General features: G+C 45.0%; 2 protein-coding genes across 3 annotated transcripts in view; one reads left to right on the top strand and one right to left on the bottom strand.

Moving 5' to 3' along the window:
* Positions 1-26,626, top strand: part of cryz (crystallin, zeta (quinone reductase)) — a 1,066,321-nt gene that overhangs the window by 96,857 nt on the left and 942,838 nt on the right. The gene's annotated exons all lie outside the window — the stretch shown is intronic.
* Positions 1-26,626, bottom strand: part of msh4 (mutS homolog 4) — a 109,209-nt gene that overhangs the window by 33,781 nt on the left and 48,802 nt on the right. Inside the window, exons 8-14 of the mRNA XM_078560639.1 lie at positions 26,185-26,252; positions 24,116-24,190; positions 12,789-12,853; positions 8,109-8,278; positions 5,695-5,831; positions 2,870-2,973; positions 173-297 (exon numbers count right to left, since the gene is read on the bottom strand). Of these exons, the coding sequence (XP_078416765.1) occupies positions 173-297; positions 2,870-2,973; positions 5,695-5,831; positions 8,109-8,278; positions 12,789-12,853; positions 24,116-24,190; positions 26,185-26,252 (744 nt within the window). The remainder of the gene's footprint in view (positions 1-172; positions 298-2,869; positions 2,974-5,694; positions 5,832-8,108; positions 8,279-12,788; positions 12,854-24,115; positions 24,191-26,184; positions 26,253-26,626) is intronic.

Below are 26,626 nucleotides of genomic sequence, written 5' to 3'. Positions count from 1 at the left end.
ATTAATGTGGATTAATTAATTAAGTGTAATTAATTGCTAGAAATTGAATTATAGTTAAATTTGTGCAAAATTGCTTATTTGTGCTAAAATTATGGTATGTTCAGTTTGTTTCTCAAATACTTATTTAAACATTACCACTTGCAACACAAAGAACAATAGAAAACATCCTTGCCATAGTCTGAAAGTGTGCAGGTATGAGCGAAGGACAACAACATGTCCAACATGGAGACTGCGTCAGACAGCTTGTACAGACAATGGATGTGTTTGTAGATCTCGCTCAGGAGTTTGCAAACCACCCTGGAGAAAAACAAAGAAAATAATTACATTTTGGGTTTTTAGCAAATCAAAATATTCTTAATTATTGGATTGTGAAGAACGAGCAGCAGAAAACACACTGCACTGTCGTGGTATTGTTGCTAGACTAGTAATCCAGGGACCCAGGGGAATATCCGGGGACCTGGGTTCGAATCCAACAATGGCAGATGGTGGAATTTGAATTCAATAAAGAAAGTAAAAGCCTAATGAAATTAGAAGTCTACTGATGACCATGAAATCATTGTCAATTGCTGTAAAAACCCCTATCTGGTTCACTAATGCCCTTTAGGGAAGGAAATCTGCTGTCCTGGCCTGACCCAGATGCCACAACAACGTGGTTGATTCTTAAATGCCCTCTGAAATGGCCTGGCAAGCCACTCAGTTGTATCAAACCACTACAAAAAATAAAACAGGATGGACCACTGGGCATTGATTTAGGCACCAGATACAACAACGTCAAACTCAACCATGCAAAGTCTTCCTTACTAGAGGACATACCTGGGCAATTTTCCACATTGCCAAGTAGATGTCAGTGTTGGAGCTGTACTGAAACAACTTGGCTAGGGGCGTGGCAAGTTCTGCAGCACAATTGCTGGAATATTGTCAGGGCCCGTAGCTTTTGCAATATCCAGTGCCTTCAGCCGCTTCTTGATATCATGTGGAGTGAATCAAATTGGCTAAAGGCTGGTACCTGTAAAGCTGGGGTCCTCTGGAGGATGCCAAGATGGATCATCCATTCAGCACTTCTGGCTGAAGATTGCTGCAAATACTTCAGCCTTATCTTTTGCTCTGGTGTGCTGGGCCCCCAGGTCCTTGAGAATAGGGATCTTTGTGGAGCCTCCTCCACCTCCAGTGAGTTGTTTAATTGTCCACCACCATTCATGACTGGATGTGGCAGCACTGCAGAGCTTAGATCTGATCCGTTGGTTATGGAATTGCTTAGCTGTCTATTGTATGCTGCTTATGCTGTTTGGCATGCAAGTAGTCTTGAGCTGTAGCTTCACCAGGATGACACCTCATTTTTCGGTATGCCTGGTGCTGCTCCTGGCTCTTGGGTTGATCCCTTGGCTTGGTGGTAATGGTAGAGTAGGAGATATGCCAGACCATGAGATTACAGATTGTGGTTGAGTCCAATTCTGCTGCTGCTGACGGCACACAGTATCTCATAGATGCCCCGTCTTGAGTTGCTGGATCTGTTCAAAATCTAACCCAATTAGCATGGTGGTAGTGCCACACAACACGATGGAGGGTATCCTCAATGTGAAGACGGGAGTTTGTCTCCACAAGGATTGTGTGGTGGTCACTCCTACCATATTGACAGGACAAACCCAGGGGTGATTATGGTAGTGTCTGGGACATGATCTCTAAGATATGATTCCGTGAGTATCACTATGTCAGGCTGCTGCTTGACTAGTCTATGAGTCAAATCTCCCAATTTTGGCACAAGCCCCCAAATGCCAGTAAGGAGGACTTTGCAGGGTCAACAGGGCTGGATTTGACATTGTCAATTCCAGTGCCCAAGTCGATGTCTGGTGGTCCACCTGGTTCATTCCTTTTTATTGATTTTTTTAGTGGTTTGATACAACTGAATGGCTTGCTAGGCCATTTCAGAGTCAACCACATTGCTGCGGGTCACATGTAGTCCAGACCAGGTGAGGACGGCAGATTAGTGAACCAGATGGGTTTTTACGACAATCGTTTCAAGGTCATCGTTAGACTTTTGATTCCAGGTTTTTTTTATTGAATTCAAATTCCACCACCTGCCATGGCTCCTTAAATCTTCCAAACCCACAACCACTACCATCTAGAAGGACAGCAGATGCATGGGAACACCACCACATGGAAGTTCTCCTCCAAGCCACACACCTAGCTGACTTGAAAATATATCGCCGTTCCTTCACTGTCGCTGGGTCAAAATCCTGGAACTCTCTCCCTAACAGCACTGTGGGTGTACCTACACCACACGGACTGCAGCGGTTCATGAAGGCAGCTCACCACCACCTTCTGAAAGGCAATTAGGGATGGGCAATAAATGCAGGCCTAGCCAGTGACGCCCACATCCCATGAATGAAAAAAAAAGGAAACAAGGCAGCTAATTTGTGCACAGCAAGGTCCCACAATCAGCAATGTGATAAAGACTGAACAGTCCATTTTTATCTGTTGGTGGAGGGATAAATGTTGACTAGGACACAAGGGAGTATTCCTACATTCTTCTCTGAAATAGTGACGTGGGATCCTTTACTCCCAACTGCGAGGCAGGCGAGGGCTCAGTTTAGTGTCTCATCCGAAAGACAACTCCTCCAACATTGCAGCACAACCTCAGTACTGCAATGGAAATGTCAGCATGGATGTTTCATTCAAGTCTCTGGAGTAAGACTCACTGCCTTTTGACACAGAGGCAAGAGTGCTACCCACTGAGCCACAACTGACTCCCATTCAATACATTTCATTATTAGCTTAATTTCATTTTTGGCCTCATGCCACCAGTTATAAGAATATGCCAGCTTTCTTGAAAGAACAAAAGTTGCTTTATGAATATTCCTAATCTCCTTACAGATAGGTCATGTGGTAAATCTCCCGTAAAGACTCTTGGCACCGTTCGTTCATTTTAATTAAGTCGGCTGTAGTGAAGTTATATGTGTTCTTCATCACGGTGACCTGCAAAGGAGTTCAAAGTTAGAATAGAAGCTTTCTGCAGGACATATCACAGTCTATGCAGGAGGCAGGCAAGCCACTTATAAAAAGCTAAGTAGCCTTGTGCTAGTTAAATGTCTATTCCCTGCCTACTCAATAGACAAGGTGTGTGGCTAGGAAAATAGGAGCAGGAATAGGCTATTCAGCCCATTGAGCCTGCTCCACCATTCAATTAGATCATAACTGATCATCAGGGCCACTTTCCTGCGCTACCCCCGTATCCCTTGATGTTATTAGTATCTAGAAATCCATCAATTTCTGTTCTGAACATGTTCAATTATTGAACAGCCCTCTAGGGTAGAGAATTCCAAAGATTCACTACCCTCTGAGTGAAGAAATTCCTGCTCATCTCAGTCTTAAATGGTCTGCATCTTATTCTAAGACTGTGACCCCTGGTTCTAGACCCCCCCCCAGCCAGGGGAAACATCCTTTATGTATCGACCCTGTCACACCCTGTAAGAATTTTTAAAGGTCACCTTTCATTCTTCGAAACTCTAGAGATTACAGGCCCAGTTTCCCCAATCTCTCCTCATATGACAACCCTGCCATCCCAGGGATGTCTGGTGAACCTCCTAAGCAAGTTTATCCTTCCTTAAATAAGGAGACCAAAACTGTACAAATAGTCCAAGTGCAGTCTCACCAAGGCTCTATACAATGGCAGCAAGAAATCTTTACTCCTGTTCTCAAATTCCCTTCTGATGAAGGCCAACATACCATTAGCTTTCCTAATTGCTTGTTGCATCAGCATGCTAGCTTTTAGTGAACAAGAACACCCCAGTCCCTTTAGACATCAACACTTCCCAACCTCACACCATTTAAGAAATAATATGCCTTTCTGTTTTTAGTACCAAAGTGGATAACTTCACATTTATTGACATTATATGCCATCTGCCATGTTCTTGCCCATTCACTTAGCCTATCCAAATCCCCTTGAATCTTCCTTGCATCCTCTTCACAACTCACATTCCACCCAGTTTTGTGTCATCAGCAAATTTGGAAATATTACATTTGGTCCCCACATCCAAATCTTTTACATAGATGGTGAATAGCTGTGGCCGCAGCACTGATCCTTGCGGTACCCCAATAGTTACATGCTGCCATTTTGAGAATGACCCATTTATTCCTACCCTCTGTTTTCGGTCTGTTAATCAATTATCAATCCATACCAGTATGCTAAGGGGAGGCGATGGCATAGTGGTATTGTCACTGGACTAGTAATCCAGAGACTCAGCGTAATGCTCTGGGGACCTGGGTTCAAATCCCTGGGATGGCAGGTGGTGAAATTTGAATTCAATAAAAATTTGGAATAAAAGTCTAATGATGACTATGAAACCATGTTGATTATTGTAAAAACCCATCTGATTCACTAGTGTCCTTTAGAAAAGGAAATCTCCTGTCCTTACCTGGTCTGGCCTAAATGTGACTCCAGACCCACAGCAATGTGGTTGACCCTTAAATGCCCTCTGAATGAGCAATAAGCAGCAATGCCCACATGAATGAATTAAAAAAAAACATGGCTGTACATTTATGTTTTGAACGTGATCTATGTTTTCTTGTCACTTTGCCTGCTAAGCTCACAGATTTAGAATAGAATTACTAATTTTTTGGGGGCCTATTTGAACAAGGAGGAAGGAAGGATGGGAGGAAAGAACTGCATTTAGATAGCACCTGTCACAAACACAGGGCAACTCAACTTGCTGCACTACCAAAAAAAAAATTGTTGAATTGCAGTCATAATTCTAACATTGGAAAAGTGGCAGCCAATCTACACACAGCAAGCTCCCACTAATAACAATGCAATAATGAATGACTAGGTAATCTGTTTTCGTGATGTTGATTGAGAGATGAATATTGGACATGGCACCTGGGAAAACTCCCCTGCTTTTATTTCAAGTAGCACATGGGACCTTTTATGTCCGCCCAAGACGGTAGATAAGACCTCAGTTAACATCTCATCTAAAAGACAGCAGCTCTCCCCAGTACTGTTCCTCTAACAGTGCAGCATTCCCCCTTCAAATTGCAGCACACTCTTAATATTAGACTGGGAACATCAGGTCAGATTATGTGCTCAAGTATCTGGAGTTGGGCTAGAACCCACGTTCTTTTGACTCAGAAACAAGAGCACTACCACTGAGCCACAACTAACATAGATATCAGTAGCCTATCTACTGAGGCTGATACAGGAGCCTGACTCTTCTCCTATGTGATCATCATCCCTGATCCATATGCTCCTTCCATTCTGGTCTCTTGTGAATCCCAAAACTTTACTGTCCCATCATTGACAGCTGTGCCTTCAGCTGCTGTTATACAAAACACTGGATTCCCTCCCTAAACCTGTCTGCCTCTCTATCTGCCCCACTCCCACCATTCCTTTTAAGATGTTCCTTAAAACATACTTCTTTGACCAAGCTTTTGGTCACATGTCCTAATATCTCCTTACGTGGCTTGATATCAAATGCTGTTTGATAAAGTTCTTGTGAAGTACTTTGGGATGTTTTACTATGTCAAAGGTGCTATATAAATGCAGGCTGTTCTTGTTGAAAAGGGGAAGTACAGCCAGAACTTCGATCATGTAGAAATATCCACCATCACAAAGGTATTCCTCTTTGTAATTGGAACCTTGCAGAACTTAATGACATGTTAAAAAAGAGTCATAAATAACAGAAGCTGCAGTGAGTAACACACCTTCATGAACTCTGAAGGCAGTTGTCCATTAGGGAATGAAGCTCCCTCACAGCTCAGCTGAATGAAGAATCCTCGGGTGGTACTGAAGCTGGTTTTCAGAGGCAGGTTATATTTTTCTCCCAGCTGTGTTATCATTCCTACTCAGATTAACATGAAATAGTGAAAATAGCAGGAGTTACTGAAGTGTCACTTAGATTTTCACCTAATCAAATGCGTTCATCTTAACATAAAATCCATGATAAAACCATTTCTTGTCTAAAGGAGATGGTGAAATGTTGAAAGGGATAAATCATGATTTGATAAAAGCAAAATACTGTGGATGCTGGAAATCTGAAACAAAAACAGAAATGCTGGAAAAACTCAGCAGGTCTAGCCGCATTTGTGGAGAGAGAAACAGAGTTAATGTTTCGAGTCCATTTGACCCTATGATTTGGCCTGTGTTGTTTTCATCCAACTGGAGAGAATATATCAAATGGAGTAGTAGCAAGAAAGAAAGAACCAAAGAAAGAACAAAAAAGAATGTCTTGTATTTCTGTAGCATCTTTCATGACCTCACGATGTGCCAAAGTACTTTATGACCCATTAAATACTTTTAAAATATAGTCACTGATGTAATGTAGGAAACACAGCAGCCGATTTTCAGACAGCAAGTCCTAGTACAAACAGCAACGTCCAACACACAGCAATCTTTTTTTAAGTGATGTTTGAGCGAATAGTATAGATGCATTTAAGGGGAAGCTAGATAAACTAAATTAACACGAGGGAGAAAGAAACAGAAGATATGTTGATAGGACTGGATGAAGGCATGGTGGTGGGGGAGGTAGCTCCTATGGAGTATAAACACCAGCAGAAACATGTTGGGCTAAACTGCCACTTTCCGTGCTGCAATTTCAGTGTAATTCTATGCAAGTTATTTCTACCTTATCTGATCTAGCACTGAACTCAAGGAGTGTCATAACACAAGCACAGGCATATTCAAATCCCTGGCATTCAGCCAAATGCTGATAATTACCTTAGAGATATGTTAATTTTTTGTTTGAAAAATGCTAAAAAAACCCTACAAGGTCTTTACTGTTACATCACAATTCTCACAGATCTCTGTCAGCAGCTTTCTGACGGAAAAAGTGTTTAGAAGACCACCGCTGTACCTAAGATCAGAATACTTATGTCTGGGAGTGAAAGCCGCAACCCTCCACAACCATATTTTCATGTCATACAGATTAAACCCAAAAACAATTAGCAGTTTTGTACAATTTTATACTATATGTATTGCTATTCTCATCAACACTGAAATTTTAACTCTGTTTCTCTCTCTGCTGATACTTCAGTGAATTTACAGCAGGTCACTCACAGGTGGAGAACCAGACAGGCTTAATAAAATATGTTTATTTTTGTTAATAACCTTATTTGCAGCACCATTAATAATGGGCTGGATCTTGCAGTGGCAATGATGGAAAAAACTGACAGCATTCGGCATCATCACTCCACTGAAACTGACAGCAACTTCAGGAGTCTGCATACGCACATTTTAGCGTGGAAATCTAGAAGTTGCTGTCGGTCATTCAACACTCCACCAGAGGCTGTGTTGTTGAGGTCTTCCCCGAGTGTAATCCTTAAGCAATCACTGAATTGATGAAAACTTACGCTTTACACAGTTAGACTTGTAAAAATCTTGTTGATTGAGGCGTGATACTGTACTAAGTTCATAGTAACTGCTAAGCACCCTCACTGACCCTGAAAAGCTAACGTCAGATTTCTCCATCATGATAAAAAAAATTACACATAATTTTAAAATAATGAATTATTTTTGTCAAATTTTGTTTACAATATTTTAGCTTCTATCTTAATCTAATCAAAATCACTGTGAAAATTACAGATTCATCCTCTCTCTGAAAATTAAAAGTGAAGGGATTCAGATCTTTTAACTTCCCAGTTTGCCGTCTGTGAGGGTGCTTCAATGTCACTGGATGCTTACCCAGCTTTATGACATCAATACTCCTGGAAACCTGGAGATCCCCTTGACTTGGCTCCAGATTGAAACTATCATCAAGAAAGGGGAATCCACACCACAGAGACTGCTAGATGCTTGTGGGCAGCTTTCTTCGAGGAAAGCGGCGAACGCCACTGATTTGCCGCTGATCACGAAATGAAACTGCATCAGTCTACCATTCTTACAAACTTATAATGGAGAGAAAAAGAAGAAATGTTCTATTGCACTGCCCTTATTGCACTAGCTGGTTCATGGAAAATTTAGGCTTTGTGATTCTGCAAATGAGCAGAAATTGCACCTGTGATCTGACCATCACAATTTTAAAGTGGAAACTCTACCCAACTTTAACAATTTAAACTTATTTATCCGAACTGTTTCACCTTCATTTCTCAGACATAGCGAGGTTCCAATGTAGAAACAGTACCTGCTACATCATCTACGATCTCTGCGTATGTACGCCGAGCAATATCAAGGAACTCATTAATATTTGGTCTGACAGCGTAGCACTTCTGCGTCCTCATATTCAAACAGCCTTTAATGTACCTGGTATCATCATTGATAACAGTCTTGATTTGCTCCAGAATGAGATTGAATCTGTAATATGCACAGTGCAAAAACAAATGCAATGAATTATTGGAAAAACGCATTTAAAATAAAAACATTAAAAAAGTTAACCAAAGCAAATTTTTTAAAAAATCCCTCACTGAACTTTATAAACTTGGGACAAAATATGAAATGCATAAACATTACATTACATTTTTATAATTCGTCAATCACATCTGACCAATTCTGGGCATGTTAAAAAAGATGTCAAGGGCTCAGGGAAATTGGACAGGAGGTTTACCAAAATCGTACCAGGTATGAGGAGCTTCAGTTATGTGGAGAGAATGGAGAAGCTGAGATTGTCCTCCTTATAGCAGAGAAAAGAGTTCAAGAACAACAGTTCAAAAAGGCAGTTTATTACCACCTGCACAAGGCATAATTAGGAATGACCAATAAGTAATGTCCTTGCCAGCAATGCCCATATCGCATGAATTAACAAAAAATATATTTAATCGAGGCAGAGTAAATAGGGATAAAGTAACTAAAGAGTAACCAGAGGACATAGATTTAAGGTGACTAGAGGAGATGAGAATTTCTTTTTTATGCGGTGAGTGGTTGTACCTACAGAAGATGGATTGCAGCGGGTCAAGAAGCGGATGGTTCCTTCATCACTTCCTAAAGGACAATTAGGATTTGCAACAAATGCTGGCCTTGCCAGTGCTGCCCACATTCCATGAAAGAATTTTTATAACTTGTTATGATCTGGAATGCACTGCCTAAAAGAGAGGTGGAAACAAATTCATTTCAAAACTGAATTGGATTTTTAAAATTTATTTATGGGATGTGGGCATCGCTGGCTAGGCCAGCATTTATTGCCCATCCCTAATTGCAGTTGAGAAGGTGGTGGTGAGCTGTCTTCTTGAACCGCTGCAACCCATGTGGTGTTGGTACACCCACAGTGGTTAGGGAGGGAGTTCCAGGATTTTGACTCAGCGACTGAAGGAACAGTGATATATTTCCAAGTCAGGGTGGTGTGTGGCTTGGAGGGGAACTTCCAGAGGGCGGTCCTTCTAGATGGCAGCGGTCGTGGGTTTGGAAAGTGCTGTCTCAGGAGTCTCGATGAGTTTCTACAGTGCATCTTGTAGATGGTACACACTGCTGCCACTGTTCATCGTTGTGAAAGGGGTGCCAATTAAGCAGGCTGCTTAGTCCTGGATGGTGTCAAGCTTCTAGAGTGGTGCTGGAGCTGCACTCATCCAGGCAAATGGAGAGTACTCCATCATATTCCTGACTTGTGCCTTGTAGATGGTGGATAGGCTTTGGGGGATCAGGAGCTGAGTTCCTTGCCGCAGGGTTCCTAGCATCTCACCTGCTCTTGTAGCCACAGTATTTATATGGCTAGTCCAGTTCAGTTTCTGATCAATAGTAAACTCCGGGATGTTGACAGTGGGGGATTCAGTGAATTGAATGTCAAGGGGCAATGATTAGGCTTTCACTTGTTGGAGATGGTCATTGCCTGGCACTTGTGTGACGCAAATGTTATTTGCCACTTGTCAGCCCAAGCCTGGATATCGTCCAGGTCTTGCTGCATTTGGACATGGACTGCTTCAGGAGCTGAACATTGAACATGGTGCTGAACATTGTGCAATCATAAGTTAACATCCCCACTTCTGACCTTATTATGAAAAGGTCATTGATGAAGCAGCTAAAGATAGTTGGGCCTAGTACACTAACCTGAGGAACTTCTATAGTGATGTCCTGGGACTGAGATGATTGGCCTCCAACAACCACAACCATCTTCGTTTGTGCTAGGTATGACACCAATGAGGGGAGAGTTTTCCCCCTGATTCCCATTGACTCCAGTTTTGCTAGGGCTCTTGATGCCACACTTGGTCAAATGCTGCCTTGATGTCAAGGGTAATCACTCTCACCTCTGGAGTTCAGCTCGTTTCTCCATGTTTGAATGAAGGTTGTAATGAGGTCAGAAGCTGAGTGATCCTGGCAGAACTCAAACTGAGCAGCAGTAAGCAGGTTATTGCTAAGCTAAGCAAGTGCCACTTGATAGCACTATTGATAACCCCTCCCGTCACTTAACTGATGATCGAGAGTAGACTAGTGGGGCGGTAATTGGCCAGGTTGGATTTGTCCTGCTTTTTGTTTATAGGACATAACCGGCCAATTTTCCACGTTGCCAGGTAGATGCCAAAGTTGTAACTGTACTGGAACAGCTTGGCTAGGACGCGGCAAGTTCTGCAGCACAAGTCTTCAGTACTATTGCCGGAATATTGTCAGGGTCTATAGTCTTTGCAGTAGCCAGTGCCTTCAGCCGTTTCTTGATATCACATGGAGAGAATCAAATTGGCTGAAGAATGGCATCTGTGATGCTGCAGACCTCAGGAGGAGGCCAAGATGGATCATCCACTCGGCACTTCTGGTTGAAGATTGTTACGAATGCTTCAGTCTTATCTTTTGCACTGATGTGCTGGGCTCCCCCATTATTGAGGATGGGGATCTTTGTGGAGCCTCCTCCTCCAGTGAGTTGTTTAATTGCCCACCACCATTCACGACTGGATGTGGCAGGAGTGCAGAGCTTAGATCTGACCCGCTGGTTGTGGAATCACTTAGCTCTGTCGATCACTTGCTGCTTATGCTGTTTGGCATCCAAGTAATCCTGTGTTGTAGCTTCACCAGGTTGACACCTTATTTTTAGGTACATCTGGCGCTGCCATGCGGTTACAGATTGTGGTTGAGTACAATTCTGCTGCTGCTGCTGATGGCCCACATCGCCTCACAGGTGCCCAGTCTTGAGTTGCCAGATCTGTTTGAAATCTTTTCCATTTAGCACACTGGTAGTGCCTCACAACATGATGGAGGGTATCCTCAATGTGAGGAACCAACTTCATCTCCACTAGGACTGTGCATTAGTCACTCCTACCGATATTGTCATGGACAGATGCATCTGCGGCAGGCAGGTTGGTGAGGATGAGGTCAAGTATGTTTTTCCCTCTCATTGGTTCCCTCACCACTTTCCGTAGGCCTAGTCTAGCAGCTATGTCCTTTAGGACTTGGCCAGCTCGGTCTGTGGACATTGAAGTCCCCCACCTAGAATACATTCTGCACCCTCGCCACCCTCAGTGCTTTCTCCAAGTGGTGTTCAACATGAAGGAGCACTGATTCATCAGCTGAAGGGGGATTGGGGGAGTGGTTGTATGTAATCAGCAGGAGTTTTCCTTGCCCACATTTCACCTGAAGGGGAGAAAGTTGCAGGGCTATGGAGGAACGTGGGGGAGTGGGACTATTTGGATTGCTCTTTCAAAGAACCTACACAGACAGGATGGGTCAAATGGCCTTATAAACATAGAAACATAGAAAACAGAAACAGAAGCAGGAATAGGTCATTCAGCTCTTCAAGCCTGCTCCGCTATTCAATATGATCATGGCTGATCTTCCATCTCAACGCTGTACTCCCGCTCTCTCCCCATACCCCTTGACGCCTTTAGAGCCCAGAAATCTATTTCCTTCTTAAATATATTCAGTGACTTGGCCTCCACAGCCTCTGTGGTAGAGAATTCCACCCTCTGAGTGAAAAAGTTTCTCCTCACCTCAGTCCTAAATGGCGTAACCCATATCCTGAGATTGTGACCCCTTGTTCTAGACCTCCTGACCAGTGGAAACATCATCCCTGCATCCAGTCTGTCCATCCCGGTAAGAATTTTATATGTTTCAGTGAGATCCCCTCCCATTCTTCTAAACTCCAATTAATACAGGCTTAGCCGGCCCAATCTCTCCTCCTATGACAATCCTGATTCCCAGAAATCAGTCTGGTGAACCTTCTTCTGTGTTGTAAGATTACATGGGGGTAATTTTAGTCCTAAGGGTGGGTGGGAAAGGAGGCAGAAGGTTGTGGTGATTAAAATAAAAAAAGGAAATCCCACCAAAACTGGTCTCCCATTCAGCCACTTCCAGTTTTAACACAGATGGACTGGGGCGGACAACACTTGCAGAAAAAGAGTCCCTCAGTGTTATAATTTAAGGAGGCGGCGTGGCTCCATTTCTACTTATGTTTTGTTTTTAACTTCCATAGGCCGGGTTCTCGAGCCTCAAGAAACCCAACAGATGAAAGGAGATGAGAAGGGCTAGGTCATGAGGTAAGTGTCTTTCCTGCAGTGCTTATGGGCCAGTGGGATTAGGGACGGCTCCACCACCACCCCACCCCACCTAACCCAGACAAACAATATTACAGTGATTGGCTGACCCCTACCCTACACACCCTTTCCCACCACTCCCTCCACCGCCTGGCTGCCAGTCAGGAAACCTGTTTAGATCATTTAAAACAGATCCTGTGGGAAACTTTGTTCAGGTTCTACATTCGCAAATCTTTCCCACACAGCACTCTCTTCTCAGCTCAGAGTTATTATCGGGTCCAATGATTATATGATATCTGGTCAAGACATTTTAACTAATTAAGCCCAACTTGATCAGGCAGCTTTTACTGAAACATGTGTGATTGAAATAAGGTAAATCACTATTGAACAGAGTGCTTGCTCTACTTTTGGGTTACCTGCTGTCTTCAAGTGAACTGCAATAAGCCTTAAGTAATGGTGTCCTGCAGTTTTTCAAAGTTCCCTGTAGAATAAAAGCAATGATCACAAACACATTCCAGTACTTTTGGAAAATTATTTGACATTTTCTAAGAAGAGGTTAACTGATTTCAATTAAGAGCAAATTTTACTCATTGATTTTGATTCTTCCTTCATTCACAATATCTGCTATGTCCCTGCTACAATGTTATTCCATTCCCAAACTGGACTAACCATATAAATACTGTGGCTACAAAAGCAGGTCAGAGGCTAGGAATCCTGCAATGAGGAACTCACTTCCTGACTTCCAAAGCCTGTCAACCATCTGCAAGGCACAGGTCAGGAGTGTGTTGGAATACTCCCCACTTGCCTGGATGAATGCTGCTACGATCCAGTACAAAGCAGCCCACTTGATTTACACCCCATCTTAAATATTCACTCCCTTGTGGCGCATTGTGGCAGCATGTGTACTATGGACAAGATGCACTACAGAAACCCAGCAAGGCTCCTTCAACAGCCTCTTCCAAACCCGCGATCTCTGCCACCTAGAAGGACAAGCGTAGCAGACACATGGAAACACCAGCATCCGCAAGTTCCCCTCCAAGTCACATACCTCCCTGGGGGAAGGCGATGGTGTAGTGATATTGCTGGACTCGTAATCCAGACACCCAGGTTCAAATCCCGCCACGGCAGATGGTACAAGTTGAATTCAATAAAAATCTGGAATTAAAAGTCTAATGATGACCATGAAACCATTGTCAATTGTTGTAAAAACCCTGGTTCATTGGAAATCTGTCCTGGTCTGGCCTACATGGGACTCCAGATCCACAGCAATGCAATGTATCAAACCGCTACAAAGCCTCAAAAAAGGAATGAAACCAGACAGACCACCTGGCATCGAACTAGGCACCGGAAACAACAATGGCAACAAAGCCCTGTCGACCCTGCAAAATCCCCCTTACTAACATAGTACCAAAATTGGGAGAGCTGTCTCAGAGACTAGTCAAGCAACAGCCTGACAGTCATTCTTACGGAATCATGTATTACAGATAATGGTCTAGACACCACCATCACTATCCCTGGGTATGTCCTGTCCAACTGGCAGGACCGGGCATGCATGAGGCCCTGTGGGCCAGCAGCAGAATTGTACTTGAACACAATCTATAACCTCATAGCCGGACATATCCCCCACTCTACCATTACCATCAAGCCAGGGGATCAACCCTGGTTCAATGAAGAGTGCAGGAGGACATGCCAAGAGCAGAACCAGACACACCTAAAAATGAGGTGTCAACCTCGTGAAGCTATAACACAGGACTACTTGCATTCCAAACAACATAAGCAGCAAGTGAGAGACAGATCTAAGCAATCCCACAACCAACGGATCAGATCTAAGCTCTGCAATCCTGCCATATCCAGTGGTGAATGGTCGTGGATAATTAAACAACTTGCTGGAGCAGCAGGCTCCACAAATATTTTCATCCTCAGTGATGGGGGAGCCCAGCACGTCAGTGCAAAAGATAAGGCATTTGCTACAACCTTCAGCCAGAAGTGCCGAATAGATGATCCATCTCAGCTGCCTCCGGAGGTCCAGAGCAGATCTCCAGCCAATTTGATTCACTCCATGTGATATCAAGAAACGGCTGAAGGCACTGAATACTGCAAAGGTTGTGGGGCCTGACAATATTCCGGCAATAGTATTGAAAACTGGAGTCAATGGAAATTAGGGAGAAAACTCTCCACTGGTTGGAGTCATACCTAGCACAAAGGAAGATGGCTGCGGTTGTTGGAGGTCAGTCATCTCAGCTCCAGGACATCACTGCAGGAGTTCCTCAGGTAGTGTCCTTGGCCCAACCATCTTCATCAATGACCTTCCTTCCACCATAAGGTCAGAAGTGGGGATGTTCGCTGGTGATTGCACAATGTTCATCACCATTCATGACTCCTCAGATGCTGAAACAGTCCATGTCCAAATGCAACAAGACCTGGTCAATATCCAGACTTGGGCTGACAAGTGGCAAGTAACATTCGCACCACACAAGTGCCAGGCAATTATCATCTCCAACAAGAGAAAATCTAACCATCGCCCCTTGACATTCAATGGCATTACCATCACTGAATTCCCCCACTCTCAACATCCTGGGGGTTACCATTGACCAGAAATTGAACTGGACCAGCCATATAAATACTGAGGGTACAAGAGCGAGTCAGAGGCTAGGAGTCCTGCGACAAGTAACTCACCTCTTGACTCCCCAAAGCCTGTCCACTATGCACAAGTCAGGAGTGTGATGGAATACTCCCCACTTGCCTGGATGAGTGCAGCTCCCACAACACTCAAGAAACTTGACACCGTCCAGGACAAAGCAGCCTGCTTGATTGACACCACATCCACAAACATTCACTCCCTCCACCACTGACACACAGTAGCAGCAGTGAACCATCTACAAGGCGCACTACAGGAATTCACCAAGGCTCCTGAGACAGCACCTTCCAAACTCACGACCACTACCATCTAGAAGGACAAGGGCAGCAGATACATGGGACCACCACCACCTCGAAGTTCCCCTCCAAGTCAGTCACCATCCTGACGTGGAAATATATCGCCGTTCCTTCACTGTCGCTGGGTCAAAATCCTGGAGCTCCCTTCCTAACAGCACTGTGGGTGTACCTTCACCACATGGACTGCAGCAGTTTAAGAAGGCAGCTCACCACCAGCTTCTCAAGGGCAGTTGGGGAGGGGTAATAAATGCTGGCCCAGGCAGTGAAGCCCACATCCCATGAATGAGTTTTAAAAAAAACTTGGAACTATATCACCGTTCCTTCACTGTCATTGTATCAAAATCCTAGAACAGCCATCTTAACAGCACTGTGGATGTACCTATACCAGACGGAATACAGCAGTTCAAGGCGGCGGCTCACCACCAGCTTCTCAAGGGCAATTAGGGATGGTCAATAAATGCTGGCCTTTCCAGTGACACTCTCATCCCATTAAAGATTTAATAAAACACAAAAGGTGATGGAAACTGGGGCTCTGGGTCATGAATCAAAGTACTTCATTGGCTATGAAACGCTTTGGAACATCCTGAGGTCACGAAAGGCTCTTCCTTTTGCAAAAAGATAGTCTAGGACAAAGTTCAGGAATATTTTGCTGCAACAGAGGATAATAAGTTCTCAGGAAAGGTGCCTGAGGATTGATATACTTGAATCATTTAAGAGAAGGCCATGTGCTATCGTAGGAAAATGGTAGATTGTTATTTTGGACGGTTTATATGCAGTGTAATGAAACAGGATGAATAGTAGGAATACATTGAGAAAGCTACTTGGAACCAACATAGGGTTAATAAGCGTTGGGTGGTACTGGTGCTAGAGTGAATTTCAAGTGTTGCAACAATAAACTGAAGCTTTTGTGATCAAAAAGTGTGAGGTGCTGATAAGAAGACCATCCAATCACAGCATACTATAGATCAATAGAAGTAAGAGCAGATGGGTGAGGTCATGATCTAACAATCCAAAGGAGAGTTCACACATTAATTAAATGGGCTTTGTATGCAAAGTAAAGCGATTACAGGGCTGGCTGCTTTGGGGTACCTGGTCAAACAGTGGCTCATGGCACCCCTGCGTCATCCTCAGAGTACCTCGGAGGAGTGATACAACGTGGCGCCTAGCTCGACATGATCCATCGTCGGGCAGACCACTGGCATCCTGAAGATGCGTTTCCAATTTTTGGGCCGTTCAGGTGGGGATCTGTAGTACTCTTCACAGAGGGTGTCCCGCATAATCACTGTCTGTTGCGCCGTTCGCAACCTGGCTCTTCAAAGAGGGGATTCCATGCCAGAGGGAGACATGGAGGAGGCCGAGAGCTCCTCGGACAATTCAGAACAGGAAGGGCAGGAACTTGAACTGGGAGATGCAGGTCAGCTTCCACGTGAGGATGCCATCGAAGAAACACGATGTGGAAGACGTGTCCCTGTCACACTGATAGTCACAAGATTCCAGGAGGAATAAGGTGCAGGCAATGGGACACGGCCACATTCATCCTGTCCCTTAGTGCCATGCCAGTGCACTGAAAGACCTTCACAATCAGCAACATCGAGAGCAAGTTCAGCATTCGGACTTGCACTTCAACTCTCATGATTCACCAGGCCCTAATCTTTGGAAAGGTCAGCAGCGAACCCTGTATTCATGGGTTCTGGAAATTGAAATTCAGTACAACAGAGCAAATGCTGCGTCAAAGGACTTGATGCAGTTGTCACTACCTCAATGAGAAACTTTTAGCAGACACTGAGATGCATGCATGTTTGGACCATCATGGCTGCAGCTCTTGTGTTTGGCACTACCAAAGAAGACAGCCATTTCATTTTGAGAAACAATTACAGCTAACCCTCCAAGGCTATTGAGCACACCTAACGCCATGTTGTCTTGTAAGGAGTAGAAGTTACTAACGCATTTTGCAAACACTTCCAGTAAAGAGTTTGACACATCTCCCTGACATTACACACGAGTCATGTAACTATCATGAGTCAGCTACACATCATGTGAGGCTCAAAAAGGGAGGTGATCACTGAGTGGGAGCATGGCTCACCCTCAAAATAAGAGGGCACATAGATACATATACACGACACTTTCAAATGAAGAGACCATTCTCATGAACAGCAAATGTATTTACAAAGGTGCATGATGTATACAGTGAATGAATACCCGTGACCCAGAAGTGATGTCAAAGTTTCTTAATTTTTCTAACTCAACCACTACGTCTTGGTGCATCCCCGACATCCGCAGCAACGGTGGAGGCAGCCTGCTGACTGCTACACCGTTGTCTTTGATGACATTGGCGGGTGTCTTCTAGAGGGCTGAGACCTGGAGGGCCTCGGCCTGCTTTGGGTCTCCAGCTGTGGGGCAGGTGCACCCTCCTCAGCCTGTACAGCTGGAGGTGATGGAGTCACAGACAGAGGGGATTGGGATCGGCTGGACACTCTTGGAATCACCTGGGTGGATGACCCCAGGGTCTTCAGCTGCTGGTCCTCCTTCTTGTAAGGGCCCGAGGGCCCCTGGCTGACTCCCCGAGATGAAGGGGCTCCTGGAGGGAGGTCAAAGTGCCCCGCCCCCCTCACACCCAGCCACTGATGGATCCCACCAATTCCTATAACGATGGAGTGCAGGTCCAAGCGCAAATCCAGCAGGACCTGCTGGACCAAAATCTCCAAGGCAGCCACCACCCTTCCCATGCCACTCACATGTCAAAGACATCAGGCAGAACGCAGAGGGACTCCGGCATCCTTCGCTCTAGTCTGCTGACTGCCTCTGGCAACTCTATCTGATTTTCTGCTGCCTGTCGCTGCATGTCTAGGATGTTGGAGATGGCCGTTTCCAGAGGCTCATCATCTGACTCAGTCTCAGCAAGTGCCTGATCTCCAGCAGTCCTCCGAGTGCCAGACACCTGGGCTGTCAATGGCACCAACTGCTGTGGAGACGTGTCTGTGAGGTGTTCTCCAGAAAATGACCCCGAGCCTAATCTAGAACTATGACACACTGGGGTGTATTTCTGCACTGGTGGGGGATGCAGTTGAACACAGTGACAGGTCTTCTTCAAATGGATCCTCATCATCCTCCTCTGAGGTGGCCTTGGGACTGGGACTTATGTTGCCTGTGCTGGTCTGTCTGGACCTGCTGCTGCCTGTAAGAGAGAGAAAGTAGATTTAATTCATGAACAGGCTGAATACAACAATGCATGTCACTCACTGTGAATGTCAGGATGTGATCAACTCATGGAGGGCTCATCCATAGTGGCTTGCAGGAGAGGCCAATGTCACCTTCACCACAAGAACGATCTCTGTCCTCTTCTGCCAACTTAGACCATAAGACATAGGAGCAGAAATTAGGCCATTCGGCCCATCGAGTCTGCTCCGCCATTCAATCATGGCTGATAAGTTTCTCAACCCCATTCTCCCGCCTTCTCCCCATAACCTTTGATCTCCTTACCAATCAAGAAACTATCTATCTCGGTCTTAAATACACTCAATGACCTGGCCTCCACAGCCTTCTAGGGTCATGAATTCCATAGATTCACCACTCTCTGGCTAAAGAAGTTTCTCCTCATCTCTGTTCTAAAAGGTCTTCCCTTTACTCTGAGGCTGTGCCCTCGGGTCCTAGTCTCTCCTACTAATGGAAACATCTTCCCCGTGTCCACTCTATCCAGGCCTTTCAGTATTCTGTAAGTTTCAATCAGATACCCCCACATCCTTCTAAGCTCCATCGAGTATAGACCCAGAATCCTCAAACGTTCCTCATATGTTAAGCCTTTCATTCCTGGGATCATTCTCGTGAACCTCCTCTGGACCCTCTCCAGGGTCGGCACATCCTTCCTGAAATACAGGGCCCAAAATTGCTCACAATATTCTAAATGTGGTCTGACCAGAGCCTTATAAAGCCTCAGCAGCACATCCCTGCTTTTATATTCTAGTCCTCTTGAAATAAATGCCAACATTGCATTTGCCTTCCTAACTACCGACTCAACCTGCAAGTTAACCTTAAGAGAATCCTGGACTAGGACTCCCAAGTCCCTTTGCACTCCAGGTTTCTGAATTCTCTCCCCATTTAGAAAATAGTCTATGCCTCTATTCTTAATAATGGACTCTAGAATCTTACCAACGACCGAGGTCAGGGTAATCGGCCTGTAATTTCCCATCTTTTGCCTCACTCCCTTCTTGAACAGGGGGGTTACATTAGCGATTTTCCAGTCCTCTGGGACCCTCCCTAACTTCAGTGATTCCTGAAAGATCACCATTAACGCCTCCATTATCTCTTCAGCTATCTCCTTCAGAACTCTGGGGTGTAATCCATCTGGTCCAGGTGATTTATCCACCTTCAGACCTTTCAGTTTTCCTAGCACCTTCTCCTTGGTAATGGCCACCATACTCACCTCTGCCCCCCCGACTCTCTTGAACTTTGGGGATGTTACTCGTGTCTTCCACTGTGAAGACTGACGCAAAGTACCTATTCGGTTCCTCCGCCATTCCTTTGTTCCCCACTACTACTTCTCCAGCGTCATTTTCCAGCAGCCCAATGTCCACTTTTGCCTCTCACCCTTTATATATCTAAAAAAACTCTTGCAATCTTCTTTTATATTACTGGCTAGTTTACCCTCATATTTAATCTTCTCCCTCCTTATTTCTTTTTTAGTTGTCCTCTGTTGGTCTTTGTAGGCTTCCCAATCCCCTGGCTTCCCACTGCTCTTCGCCGCATTGTATGCTTTCTCTTTAGCTTTTATGCTGTCCCTGACTTCCCTTGTCAGCCATGGTTGCTTCGTCCTACCTTTAGAATGCTTCTTCTTCCTAGGGATGAATTCTTGCTGTGTCTCCCAAATTACTCCCAAAAACTCCTGCCATTGCTGTTCCACTGTCTTTCCTGCTAGGCTCATCTCCCAGTCAATTCTGGCCAGCTCCTCCCTCATGCCCCTTTATTCAACTGTAATACCGTTACATCTGATTCCAGCTTTTTCCTCTCAAATCGCAGGGTAAATTCTATCATATTATGGTCACTTCCTCCTAAGGGTTCCTTCACCTTAAGCTCCCTTATCAAATCTGCCTCATTACACATCACTAAATCTAGAATTGCCTGTTCCCTAGTGGACTCCACCACAAGCTGCTCCAAAAAGCCATCTCGTAGTCATTCCACAAATTCCTTTTCTTGGGATCCACTATCAACCTGATTTTCCCAGTCTACTTGCATATTGAAATCCCCCATGATCACTTTTCAGTTTTTTCACTGTAACCTTGTCTTTCTTACACCTGTTTTCTATCTCCTGGTGTATCTTGTGCCCCACATCCTGACTACTGTTCGGAGGCCTGTACATAACTCCCATTATGGTTTTTTTACCTTTGCGGTTCCTCAATTCTACCCACACAGATTCTACATCATCTGACCCTACATCGTTTCTTGCTATCGAATTAATTTCATTTCTTACTAACAAAGCAACCCCACCCCCTCTGCCAACCTGCCTATCTTTTCGATAGGATGTATATCCTTGGATATTTAGCTCCTGATCCCCTTGCAGCCATGTCTCCGTGATGCCCACCACGTCATACCTGCCAATTTCAATCTGCGCCACAAGCTCATTTACCTTATTTCGTATAATGCGTGCATTCAGATACAACACCTTCAGTCCTGTATTTCCCATCCCCCTTCTCATTGTCGTCCCTTTATCTGATGTGCTTGAAGTTAGATTCCTAGCCCTTTCCAAACACTCTGTCCTATTTTGTGTTCTAGTAACTTTAATAGCCTCTCCTGGGCTCTCCTTCCTTTTCAGTTTTTTCATAATTTTCCATGAAGTTGAATCTAACCCCCCACATGCTAACCTGCTGCTTTGTTTCCCATTAGTCATACTTCTTGGAGTTTTACCCTTCCCTTCCCCCCCACTTTCTAGTTTAAAGTTCTGTTGACCACCCTATTTACTCTTTTCGCTAGAACATTGGTCCCAGATCGGTTCAGGTGCAGACCGTCCCAACGGTACAGATCCCTCCTATTCCAATACTGATGCCAGTGCCCCATGAAATGGAACCCCTCTTTCCCGCACCACTCCTTTAGCCACATGTTTACTTCCCTTATTCTCGCGTTCCTATGCCAATTTGAACGTGGCTCGGATAGTAATCCGGAGATTATAACCCTTGAGGACCCGTTCTTTAATTTAGTTCCTGATAATCCCCAAACAGGTCCTCTTTCCTAGTCTTACCTATGTTATTTGTCCCGACGTGGACCACAACAACTGGACCCCATCCCTCCCTCTCCAAAATCCTTTCAAGCCGGTCAGAGATGTCCCTCACCCTGGCACCGGGCAGGCAACATACCGTGCAGGACTCGCGATCCTGCTTACAAAGGATGCTATCAACTCCCCTAATTATAGAATCCCCTACAATTAGCACTTGTATTTTTGCTCCCCCCTCTTGAATGGCCTCCTGCGCCACGGTGCCGTGGTCAGCTGGCTCATCCTACCTACAGCCCTGTTCCTCATCCACACAGGGAGCAAGTACCTCGTACCTGTTGGACAAGGTCAAGAGCTGAGGCTCCTCTGTTCCTGAACACAGAATCCCTCTGTCTGCCTCACTTGCAGTCACACCCTGCTGACCCTGACCTCTGACCGAATTTGAGGTACTTAATCTACTGGGTGTGACCACCTCCTGAAACAAAGCGTCCAGGTAACTCTCGCCCTCCCGGATGTGCCGCAGCGTCCGGAGGTCGGCCTCCAGCCCATCAATTCTGAGCCGGAGGTCCTCCAGCTACCAACACTTGCTGCAGATATGGTCACTGCGGCTCGCAATGGGATCTGCCAGCTCCCACATCAAACAGCTACAGCACATCTCCTGCCCAGCCATCTCGACTTCGATAATTAATTTATTAATTAGCTTTGCAGTGTTTTTATTCAAATTTGGTGCAGATTTCCTACTAACCAATCAGGTCACAGCTTTCCTGTGACGTCACTTTTTCACTTTTATCCTGTGTCTCCGCCGCTCTCCTCGCGCTCTTTTATACTGTGTCTCCGCCGTTCTCCTTGCGCTTTTATCCAGTCTCCGCCGCTCTCCTCGCGCTCTTTTATCCTGTGTCTCCGCTCTCCTTGCGCTCTTTTATCCTGTGTCTCCGCCGCTCTCCCCGTGCTCTTTTATCCTGTGTCTCCGCTCTCCTCACGCTCTTTTATCCTGTGTCTCCGCCGCTCTCCTCGCGCTCTTTTATACTGTGTCTCCGCCGTTCTCCTTGCGCTTTTATCCAGTCTCCGCCGCTCTCCTCGCGCTCTTTTATCCTGTGTCTCCGCTCTCCTTGCGCTCTTTTATCCTGTGTCTCCGCCGCTCTCCCCGTGCTCTTTTATCCTGTGTCTCCGCCGCTCTTGTCGCACTCTTTTATCCTGTCTAACTTGGCGGCATCTTCCTCAAACTTAAAGAGAGCTCCTGGATGTCAGCCATCCCCCCCTCCAGTCTGGGTCTCCATCTCTTGTTGTGGGCAAGCTTGGACTGCATGAAGACAAATGGATGGAATGTGATGAGAAGAGATTGAGGAGAGGTTGGGAAGCATGCATGCCTACTGTATTGGTGGAGCCCTCCCAGTAAGGGCTGAGGATGGAGCTTGTGTAGCATGATAGATGAGATGCTGGCAATGTTAAATTGTCCGTGAGACAATCAGTTCCGATGTCTCCTCTGTTAATATTGTGTGAGATCCCTGAGCCAATGTAACTCTTTGAGTGCACGATGCCATTATGAGAGTGAGAGATTGGAATGAGCTGAAGACTGACTTACCCTGGCGGAGCAGATGAGATCATTCATCCTCTTCCTGCACTGGATGGCGTTCCTCAGGCGGGCTGATCCCCAACTTAAACCGCCTTCCAGGCTGGCAAGGTGAGACTGGTGCAGCTCCTGGAACCATCCCCTGGGAAGAGGACATCCCAATGTTGGTGGACTCCACAGATGAGGGCCTCAAGGGAGTCAGTGTTGAGCCCTGGAGCAGCTTTTTTCTTGGGTGCAGCCATATGAACAAGTTTCCTGCACAAAGCTGGGCTGGAGAGAGTGAATGTGTGTGCTCAGGTGGTGTTTAAATATGGCGCCCGGACCTTCGACCCCATTAGTAACAGCGGGGCAGACGAATCAATGCCCACTCAACCATGTGATTCAAAAGCTACTCACCGATACATAATTATTTAGCTTCCGAGCATGAAATCAGGTGCAAGTTCGGAGTCCGCCACCCAGCGGGAAATGCACCCTGAAACCCACCCAGTACCACACTTAGTCTCCAAAATGGAAAATTCCGCTCAACGGTTCAGGTCTGTGACATATCATCAAAACCTTTAATCTGTTTTTCTCTCCACAGATGTTGCCTGACCTCTTGAGTTTTTCACAAAAACACACGAAATAAGAGCAAGAGTAGACCACGCTGCCCATCGAGCCTGCTGTATCATTTAATATTATCGATCATGGCTGATCTTGGCTTTCAACTCAATTTTCCTGCCTGCTCCCCATATCCCTTAATTCCAACACACCAAAATTATGTCTATCCCAGCCTTAAATGTATTTAACAATGGAGCATCCACAACCCTCTGAGGTAGATAATTCCAAAGATTCACAACTGTTTGAGTGAAGTAAACCAGCATTTTCTCTCTTTATTTCCGATTTCTAGCATTTGCATTATTTTATTTTTGCTTATTTCTGTGTACCACCGTGAAAAATAATGATATTTACTTATTTCCTATCAATAAATTCATTACACTGCCAATACAGAATCTCGCTTGGATGGGCACCCACTTCACCTACACACTTGCTCTATACTGTACCTGCAGTGGTTCCACCAACTCCAATGTATGTTTCAGGTAAATTAAATTTGTGATCTTGGATTCAGCTGCCTGTACCTGATAAATAAATACAAAATATTCTGTAATTGCCATCACTTAGAAACAACTAGAATTAATTGAGAATCCTTTACTTAAAGGAACACAAATTCTAAATCAAATATGCCTGGAAGATTTATCTACCTTAAAACCAAAAAAGAATTTACACTCAAGGACTGTAGGGGGCAATATGACATGGTCCATATTAGAGAGTTAATCTTTCAAACTTTTAAGGTCTGTATTTTGATGGAGTGCACATGGCTAGCATGTGGGTCAGATTAACACCAACAGCTCAAAGTTCAATCCCTTTTCTAGCCCAAAGTTCAATCCCTGTTCCAGCTGAGGCAGACTCAGGACCTGTCTCCTCATCTTACCCGAGGTAAAAAAAAATCACAACGCTTTGTCATGCATTGTGGCCAAATAATCACAGGACCTGCCATTAGGCAGAGAAGTGGAGGGCTGGGTGCATGATAATCTTTATTTAAACTATGCACATATAGAACAAAGAACAAAGAAAAGTAAAGTACAGCACAGGAACAGGCCCTTCAGCCCTCCAAGCCTGCGCCGATCATATTGCCCGTCAACTAAAACATTTTGCACTTCTGGGATCTGTATTCCTCTATTCCCATCCTATTCATGGATTTGTCAAGCTGCCTCTTAAACACCACTATTGTACCTGCTTCCACCACCTCCTCTGGCAGCAAATTCCAGACACTCACTACCCTCTGCGTAAAAAACTTGCCCCACACATCTCCTCTATAGTTTTCTCCTCTCACCTTAAATCTATGTCCCCTAGTAATTGACTCTTCCACCCTGGGAAAAAGCTTCTGACTCTCTACTCTGTCCATGCCACTCATAATTTTGTAAACTTCTATCAAGTCGCCCCTCAATCTCCGTTGCTCTAGTGAGAACAATCAGAGTTTCTCCAACCTCTCCTCATAGCTAATAACCTCCACACCAGGCAGCATCCTGGTAAACCTCCTCTGCACCCTCTCCAACACCTCCATGTCCTTCTGGTAATGTGGCGACCAGAATTGCATGCAATATTCCAAGTTTGGCAGAACCAAGGTTCTATACAGCTGCAGCATGACTTCCCAGCTTTTATACTCAATACTCCTGCCAATGAAGGCAAGCATGCCATATGCCTTCCTGACTACCTTATCCACCTGCGTTGCCACTTTCAGTGACCTGTGGACCTATACACCCAGATCCCTCTGCCCGTCGATGCACTTAAGGGTTCTGCCATTTACTGTATAATTCCTGCCTGTATTAGATCTTCCAAAATGCATTACCTCGGATTTGTCCGGATTAAACTCCATCTGCCATTTCTCCGCCCAAGTCTCCAACCGATCTATATCCCGTTGTATCCTTTGACAATCCTCTTCACTATCTGCAACTCCTCCAACCTTAGTGTCGTCTGCAAACTTACTAATTAGTCCAGTTACATTTTCCTCCAAATCATTTACGTATACTACAAACAGCAAAGGTCCCAGCACTGATCCCTGCGGAACACCACTAGTCACAGCTCTCCATTCAGAAAAGCACCCTTCCACTGCTACCCTCTGTCTTCTATGACCAAGCCAATTCTGTATCCATCTTGCCAGCTCACCTCTGATCCCGTGCGACCTTACCCTCTGTACCAGTCCGCCATGAGGGACCTTGTCAAAGGCCTTACTGAAATCCATGTAGATAACATCCACTGCCCTTCCATCGTCAATCATCTTTGTCACTTCCTCGAAAAACTCAATCAAGTTAGTGAGACACGACCTCCCTTTCACAAAACCATGCTGCCTCTCACTAATACGCCCATTTGCTTCCAAATGGTAGTAAATCCTGTCACGAATAATCTTCTCCAATAATTTCCCTACCACTGACGTAAGGCTCATCGGCCTGTAATTTCCTGGATTATCCCTGCTACCCTTCTTAAACAATGCAACAACATTGGCCATTCTCCAGTCTTTCCATAGGAAAAAAATATCTCAAATAGTTTAACGAAAGTAATATAGGAAACATACAGTGTCTTGTTTTGGAATCTGCACTAGGACAGACAGAAGCTGGTCAGTGTCCAAGAACCGTGAAATCACTGCAGAGATAAAGCACAAAGATACAGATAATATATACATGCGTCACTGGAACACAATTACAATGTCAACAAGTAACATTAAGCTCACACGTCAATGTCGAGAAAGCAGTCTCTCTCACATAAACAACTGCTATCCCAAAGGAGAAAAACACTATCTGTAGAAGAGGATATTTTACATGGAATTTAAAATTCTCATCCTTGTGCTTGAATCCCTCCAAGGCTCACTCTCTCCCTATCTCTGTAGCCTTCACCAGCTCTACAATCGTCTGTGTTCCCTGCACTCCTTCAACTTCCTTTGCCCAACACTGGTGGCCGTATCTTCTGGTACCAAGGCCCTAAGTTCTGGAATTCCCTCCCTAAATCTCTCCACCTTT

The sequence above is a fragment of the Cetorhinus maximus genome, chromosome 17 (assembly GCF_964194155.1).
Source record: "Cetorhinus maximus chromosome 17, sCetMax3.hap1.1, whole genome shotgun sequence".
NCBI classification, from domain to species: Eukaryota; Metazoa; Chordata; class Chondrichthyes; order Lamniformes; family Cetorhinidae; genus Cetorhinus; species Cetorhinus maximus.
The sequence above is the reverse complement of the archived record's forward strand: the minus strand, read 5'-3'. Positions and strand labels throughout refer to the sequence as shown.